Source organism: Alligator sinensis, unplaced genomic scaffold, assembly GCF_000455745.1.
Source record: "Alligator sinensis unplaced genomic scaffold, ASM45574v1 scaffold1302_1, whole genome shotgun sequence".
Taxonomy (NCBI): domain Eukaryota; kingdom Metazoa; phylum Chordata; order Crocodylia; family Alligatoridae; genus Alligator; species Alligator sinensis.
In genome coordinates this window covers 140,672-148,440 of record NW_005842612.1, presented here as the reverse complement: position 1 = coordinate 148,440, position 7,769 = coordinate 140,672, and the positions used below count along the sequence as shown (strand labels likewise).

General features: G+C 58.3%; 1 protein-coding gene across 1 annotated transcript in view; it reads right to left on the bottom strand.

Moving 5' to 3' along the window:
- LOC102368069 (serine/threonine-protein kinase MRCK gamma) overlaps positions 1 to 7,769 on the bottom strand; it is an 18,873-nt gene that overhangs the window by 2,148 nt on the left and 8,956 nt on the right. Inside the window, exons 20-27 of the mRNA XM_025214923.1 lie at positions 7,488 to 7,635; positions 7,178 to 7,317; positions 6,699 to 6,780; positions 5,523 to 5,730; positions 5,286 to 5,348; positions 3,581 to 4,168; positions 3,034 to 3,131; positions 585 to 669 (exon numbers count right to left, since the gene is read on the bottom strand). Coding sequence (XP_025070708.1) covers positions 585 to 669; positions 3,034 to 3,131; positions 3,581 to 4,168; positions 5,286 to 5,348; positions 5,523 to 5,730; positions 6,699 to 6,780; positions 7,178 to 7,317; positions 7,488 to 7,635 — 1,412 coding nt within the window. The remainder of the gene's footprint in view (positions 1 to 584; positions 670 to 3,033; positions 3,132 to 3,580; positions 4,169 to 5,285; positions 5,349 to 5,522; positions 5,731 to 6,698; positions 6,781 to 7,177; positions 7,318 to 7,487; positions 7,636 to 7,769) is intronic.

Sequence of the window (7,769 nt, the reverse complement as noted above, 5' to 3'; positions counted from 1 at the left end):
AGCCCAGCCCCCATCCACCCCCCCCCCACTGAGCCATTTCTCTGCCCCGATCCCAGCTTTGGGAGCCCGTGTACCCCCGACTTCCTCCCGAGATCAACATCTTTCTGGCCCCGCTCCTGGCCCAGCATGGGGAGCAGCTCTGGATGTCTGTGTGAATGGATGTTGGCTCCAGAGTGACTCTGGTTTGGGCTGTGGGCTCATAAGGTCTTTCATGAAGGTGATGATCAGGAGGGACTGGTTTTGGAGCAGGATCTGGGGCTGGGCTCTTATATGGAGGTGTCAATCTGGAGTCACTCCAGAGTCCCTCCACTGACTGCACACTTCTTCCCAGAAGCCTGTCACTGATGGCGTTCCCTGGCTTCCATGGGAACAGGGTTATGGTCCCCCAGGGCTGGATACTGATCTCCAATCTGGAGTCACTCCAGAGTCTGACTTCCATGTAGACAGGCTGCAGCTGCTACTAGTTGCCACTGATGTGGATTCACTCCCCAGATCTCAGTTTGAATGAGAGGGGTGATTGCGGGGGGAGCTGCAAGCCTGGAAATTCCCCCCTCGTCCCCCCACCAGCGGCACAGGGTTGGTACCTGCTGCCTGGTTTCGGAGGTAGACCAGCCGCGTCTTCTCGGTGCCAAAGAGAAGCAGGGAGCCCTCCGGGTTCAGGGCCCGGACCTGGGTGAGACACGGGGAGACACTGAGAGGGAGCGACAGGGAGGTATTCAGAGGGAGTGATGGACACAGATTTAGAGAGAGAAATATTCTGGTGGAAGGCTTAGGTTGGAGAAACAGTTATTCAGAGGGAGAGGGAGCTTTAGATGGAAAGAGCCTTCTGTTGAGACAGGCAGATTTAGAGGGAAGGAGACTGATGTTGAGAGATAAGGAAAAACAGAGATGGAGAGGTGCTCGGATGGAGAAATACAGAGGTATTTAAATGGAGAGATGTTAATGTGGAGAGAGAGAGGGAGAGATGTTTATTTATAGATTCATAGATGTTAGGGTCAGAAGGGACCTCAATAGATCATCGAGTCCGACCCCCTGCGTAGGCAGGAAAGAGTAGGGTAGGGGAGAGCACCACCTCCCTTGGGAGCCCGTTCCAGACCTTGGCCACTCGAACTGTGAAGAAGTTCTTCCTAATGTCCAATCTAAATCTGCTCTCTGCTAGCTTGTGGCCATTATTTCTTGTAACCCCCGGGGGCGCCTTGGTGAGTAAATACTCACCAATTCCCTTCTGTGCCCCCGTGATGAACTTATAGGCAGCCACAAGGTCGCCTCTCAACCTTCTCTTGCAGAGGCTGAATAGATCCAGTTTCTCTAGTCTCTCCTCGTAAGGCTTGGTCTGCAAGCCCTTAACCATACGAGTGGCCCTTCTCTGGACCCTCTCCAGGTTATCCGCAGCCCTCTTGAAGTGCGGCGCCCAGAATTGCACGCAGTACTCCAACTGCGGTCTGACCAGCGCCCGATAGAGGGGAAGTATCACCTCCTTGGACCTATTCGTCATGCATCTGCTGATGCACGATAAAGTGCCATTGGCTTTTCTGATGGCTTCGTCACACTGCCGACTCATGTTCATCTTGGAGTCCACTAGGACTCCAAGATCCCTTTCCACTTCCGTGCCACCCAGCAGGTCATTCCCTAGGCTGTAGGTGTGCTGGACATTTTTAGACGTAGAAAGATATAGAGAGAGAGATGGATAACTCGAGAGAGATACACGGATGAGAAGGACAGGCAGGTACAGAGGGCTTAGGGGTGGATGGGTGGATGGATGGATGGATACACACATAGACAAGCATAGGTGCAGGGGTTTTAGAGATAACTAGATACAGATAGAGAAAAAACAGATACGGGGCTTAGGGCTGGCTGGAGAGATATATACACAGATAAAGAGTTAGAGGGGGCTTAGGGGCAGAGGCACATGGAGAGAGACGGATAGATAGATACAGGTGGTGGGAATATATATATATATACAGAGAGAGAGGGAGGGAGGGAGGGAGGGAGAGGAGGAGAAAACATATATATTCTCTTTAAATATAAAGAGAGCACACATGTGCGCGCGTGTGTATTCTCGTGACATATAAAGAGACTACACATGCATGTATTCTCTTTACATATAAAGAAAAAATATATACGTACCTATCTGTGTATATCTCCAAATCTATATCTGTATCTATTTTGATGGGATTGAGGACACACAGACAGACACATGTACAGAGGGACAGTCAGACAGGGAGTTTAGGGATAAAGGGAAAGAGAGACAGAGAGAAGGATGGGGAACTTGGCGGTGGATAGATACATCAATATTTAAGGGGGCTGAGGACACAGAGATGCCTAGAAAGACAGGCAGACAGATACAGAGGGCTGGGGATAGACAGAGGGACAGAAAGGAAGACGGGGGTGGAGTATGGATAAAGAGAGACAGAGATAAAGACAAGGAACTTAGGGATGGATGGATACGTGTGTATAGAGGGATTAGGGATAGAGAGATATGTAGATAAAGAGACAGACACAGGGGGCTGGGGATAGCTAACGGAAGAGGGACAGACAGAGACAGGCATTAGGGCTAAAGGGAACGAGAAAGATTAACAGACAGACATACAGACAGGAACGGCAAGAAAGATCAGTAAAGGGAACTTAGGGATGGCTGGATGGGGCTGGGGCTAGACAGAGCTGCACAGAAAGACAGACAGACATACAGGGGTTTTAGGGACAGAGAAAGACAGAGATGTAGGTGGCATAGGAGCGCACAGACAGACAGACAGACAGACAGACAGAGATATGTTGGAGGGCAGGCGAGTGACAGAACCAGGGTTTAGGGATAGAGAGAAATAGAGGGACCGACAGATACAAGGGGAGTTCGGGACAGACGGACGGCTATGGCAGGGTAGGATAAAGACAGACAGATAGATAGCAAGACAGACAGAGGGGCTTTAGGAGCAGGAGGGAAGGGGGAAGGATGGACGAACTGGGGCTAGAACCCAGGTGTCCTGCCCCCCCCCAGAACATGCCCCCCCCCGGGGATTTGGGGGGCTGGGGTCTCACCTTACGCAGCGGTACCGTCTGCACCCACTCAGCCTTGCGCACGTCGAAGACGTCCAGGGCGTTCTCACTGAACACAGTCAGGTAGGGAGCACTGTAACCTGGGGAGGGGGGAGAGGAAGTTGTGACCCCCCCAGCCCCCTTGCTGAGATGCAGCTGGCTCTGGGGTGGGGCATGTCAGCAGCTGAGTGTAACAGAGGCTGCTTCTGGCATGGGGCCTGGGAGACGGGACAGGACATGGGGCTGAAATGCAGCTGGCTCTGGGGTGTGACATGTCAACAGCTGAGTATAACAGTTGCAGCTGGCTCTGGGGGTGTCAGGCTGGGGAGACCGGGCCCCTTGCTGAGATGCAGCCAGCTCTGGGGTGGGATGTCAACAGCTGAGCATAATAGAGATGCCTCTAAGGTGGGGTTTTGGGCAGGGGGCGGATATGCAGCTGGCTCTGTGTTGGCAACTGAGTAGAACAGATGCAGCAGAACAGATGGCTCTGGGGGCACTGGGGTTGCGGCTGGCTCTGGGGTGGGCGGCCGGGTCTCCGCAACTCACTCACAGCAGCTGAGAGGCGGTGCCGGCCACATGAGATCCTGGTCCCTCGTCCTCCGTCCCCGCCCGTCCACGTAGACCCCGAGCCCTCCGAAGCAGAGGATGAGCTCCCCCAGGCTGACCTCCACAGCCCGCAGCGCCTCCTGCTGGCCCAGCCCGCGGCTCCGCGGCTCCTCGGGCTGGGGCAGGGGCTGCGGCGCCCCCTCGTTGAGCAGCGGGTACAGGGCGAAGCCGCCAGGGAAGCCCACGCACAGCCGGTCTCCCAGGACGTCCAGGCACTGGACGTAGCCGGGGGCTTGGAGCTCCCGGCCGCGCCGGTACGGGGGGGTCCCGGGCACCAGCTGCACGCACAGCACTTGGCGCTTGCTGGCCAGGCACAGCACGGGGGTGGTGCCCCGGCACAGGACGCCCGCGGCCAAGGCCTGGCAGCCCCGCACCTCCGTCATCTTGGCCCCCGGAGCTGCCGGCTGCCCCAGCTCGGCCCAGGAGAAGAGGCGCACGCTATGGTGGCGCCCGCACAGCACGGCCAGCACCTGGGCCTGGGGGCAGGCCAGCAGCCCCTGTACCCGGCGGCAGTCGCCCACCTGCACCACATCTGTGGGGGGAGAGAGAGGGATAGGGGAGTCACTCTAGTTTGAGGGGGTGGGAGCTGGGGGCTGTGGATTTGTAGGGGGTCTTTCATGGAGGTGTCAATCTGGAGTGACTCTGGTTTGGGAGCGGGAGCTGGGACTTACAGGGTGGTGTTTCACAGAGGTGTCAATCTAGAGTAACTCCAGTTTGGGAGCTGGGACTTGGGATATTTCATGGCGGTGTCTATCTGAAGTGACACCGGTTTGGGGGCCAGCAGCTGGCGCTGTGGATTTGTGAGAGGTCTTATATAGAGGTGTCAATCTGGAGTGGCTCCAGAGTGACACTGGTTTGGGGGTGGGAGCTAGGGCTTGTAAGGCCTCACATGGAGGCATCAATCAGGAGTGACTCTGGGGTGACACTGGTTCAGATAACAGGAGCTGGGGCCATGGACTCACAGGGGTCTTCTATAGAAGTGTCAATCTGGAGTGACTCTTAATAGGCTCCAGGAGTGACTCCACTGACACTGATTTGGGAGCAGAGCTGGGGCCATGAAATTATGGGGGTTTTATGTGGAGGTGTCCATGTGGAGTGACTCTGGCGTGACACCAGTTTGGGGGCAGAAGCTGAGGCAGTGGCCATGTAAGACCTTACACAAAAGTGTCAAATCAGGAGTGACTCCAGAGTGACACCAGTTTGGGGGCAGAAGCTGGGACTGTCAATTGTGGGGGGTCCTATGTGGAGGTGTCAATTTGAAGCGACTCCTAACAGGCTCCAGGAGCGACTCTAGAGTTTGGAAGTGGACTTGGGTCTAAAGACTTCTAAGTTCTTACATAGAAATATCAAGCAGCCGTGACACCGGTTTGGGAGCGGGAGCCAGGCCCATGGACTTGTGGGGGATCTTACATGAAGGTGTCAATCTGGAGTGACTGGAGTGACACCAGTTGAGGAGCAGGAGCTGAGGCTGTAGGTTTGTAAGGTCTTACATGGAGATGCCTATGCAGAGTGACACCTAATAGACTCCAGGAGTGACACCAGTTTGGGAGCAGGGACTGAGTCTAGGGATTTAGCAGTGTCTTATATAGAGGTGTCAATGTGGAGTGACGGACCTCACCCCACCCCCACCCCCCGGGCCTGGCACTCACCATTGGTACGGAGGTGGAGAACGAAGAGCCCGTCCTCGGTGCCCAGTGCGATGCGCTCCCGGTCTGGGGGGGCAGTGGGGTCAGACACCCCCCACAGAGCCAGCCCAGCCCCAGCCCCCTCACAGAACTGGAGAGAACCCAGGCGCCCGGGCTCCCAACCCCCCAGCTCTAACCACTAGACCCCACTCCCCCCAGGGCTGGAGAGAACCCGGCCCCTGGCCCCGCCCCGTGGCTCACCCAGGATGGCGGTGGCCAGGGCATGGGGCAGCAGGGGCAGGCCGCTGTCGTAGGCCTCCTTGAGGGCGAGGACGGGGCGGAGCTGGGGCGGCAGGGCCCGGGGCAGCGCCCCCAGCGCCTGCACCCAGCGCCGCGCCTCCCCCGCACTCTCCGCCAGCAGCAGCAGCGAGCAGCACGTCCGTGGCACCCACAGCTGCAACGCTGTCACCTGGGGGACGGGGCAGCGGGTGCCCGGGGGGGGGGGGGGAGGGGGGCGTCAGGGTTGGGCCACAGGCTCCGCCCCCAGCTCCCAAGACAATTTGGAAGTACTTTAGATTGAAAAGGTTGGGGGTGGCAAATCTGGACGGTCTCCAAATTGCAATGGGGTCGAGCCTGAAGAGACTCTGGGTTGTGAAGAGGTTGAACCTGGTGGGATTCTGGATTGCATTGGGGTGAATCTGGAGTGACTCTGGTTTGCAATGGGGAAAAATCTGAAGACCCTCTGGGTTATAACGGGTTGAACCTGGAGCAACTCCAAATTGCACTGGGGGCGTGAATCCAGAGCAACTCCATATTGCACTGGGGTGGGGGCTGAATCCAGAGTGACTCCAGATTGCACTGGGGGGGAGGATGAATCCAGAGTGACTCCAGATAGCAATGAAGGCAAATCTGGAGTAAATCCAGGTTGCAACAGGGTTAAACCTGGAGAGACTCCAAATTGCAGGGAGGCTGAACCTGGAGGGATTCTGAACTGCACGGGGGTGAATCTGCAGTGACTCTGAATTGGAATGAGGCTGAATCCAGAGAAATTCTGGATTGTGCACGGCAGGGTGTGGGGGGGCAATCTGGAGTGACTCCAGATTGCAATGAATGTGAATCTGAAGCAAATCCAGGTTGCACAGGGTTGGACCTAGAGGGATGCTGGATCGCATTGGGGGTGGAACCTGGAGTCACTCCGGATTACAAGAGGGTTGAACCTGGAGCAACTGCGGCTAGCAAGAGGCCAGAGCCTGATACCGAGTCCCAATCCCAGTCTCAGCTCCAGCCAGGGTTGATTCAGAGTTGCTCCGGATTGGGACCCAGCCCAGACCCCATTGCAAGCTGGTCACCCCAGAGCCCCACCTCTCCGGCCCAGCCCCCCTAGAGCGCCCCTGTGGCCGGGGCCCCACCATGCGTGCCCCCCGCAGCCCGACTCACACGGAAGATGCAGGGCAGGTCCTTGGGGTTGGCGTGGATGACGTCCGAGGCCTGGACCAGCTCCGCCGAGAACTGCTCGGCCCTGAAAGCAGACGGGTCCTGGAGTCAGAGCCCGGGCACCAGGGCCCTGGGCCGGGGACAGGCTGGACCCCAGGGCTTCAGCTAGAATCGCTCCAGACTGCAATGGGGGTAAATCTGGAGTGACTCCGGATTGCAGTGGGGTTCAATCTGGAGGGACTCAGCATTGGGAGGGAGGGGGAAGGGCAGGCCAGGCCTGACCCCAGGCCCAAGGGCTCACCCTGGGGTTGAACCCAGGCACCTGGGGCTATCCCCCCAGTCCCCATTCCCCTGTAGCCTGCACAGGGGCAAAATCCAAAGCAACTCTAGACTGCACCATGGACAAAATCTGGAGTGACTCCACATTGCACCAGGGCATGGGGGGCGGGGCTGGACAGGGTCTGAGACTGGGGGCTCCCTACCGGAGGTCGATGACGTGGGTGGCACCAACGCCGCCGGGCGAGCTCCGGCCCTCGGGCGCCTCGAAGAGGAAGAGCCGGAAGTCGCTGACGATGGCGAAGACACGCTGCCAGCCCTTGCGCACGCCGGCCGGGCGCGGCACCTGGGCAGTGGGGGGCAGAGCGGGATCGTGCCGTCACCCACGAGCACGACTCCCCTCCCCCAGCTGGAGAGAGCCCAGGTGTCCGGGCTCCCGGCCCCCCCCCTCACCCCCTGAGTGCCCACTGCTCCCCCAGAGCAGGAGAGAACCCAGGCGTCCGGGCCAGGCCTTACCGACAGGACCCCCTCCAGTGCCGTCCCGGTGCCAGCCCCAGCACCCAGGCCCTGACGGGGTGACTCAGGGGGTGGGGGGCAGCGCAGGGCCCCCCCTGCACACCCCACGTGGCAGATGAGGCCGCAGGCTAAAGGGACACCGCAAAAAAGTGGGGGTCAGTGGGGAAACCCTGACTGCCCCTGCTTGGAAGGACCCCCCATCAGCCCCAGCCCTGCCCCCCTACCCCAAGTCCCTCCAATCCCCAGGGAACCCCCAAGTCCCTCCAACACCCCCAAACTCCC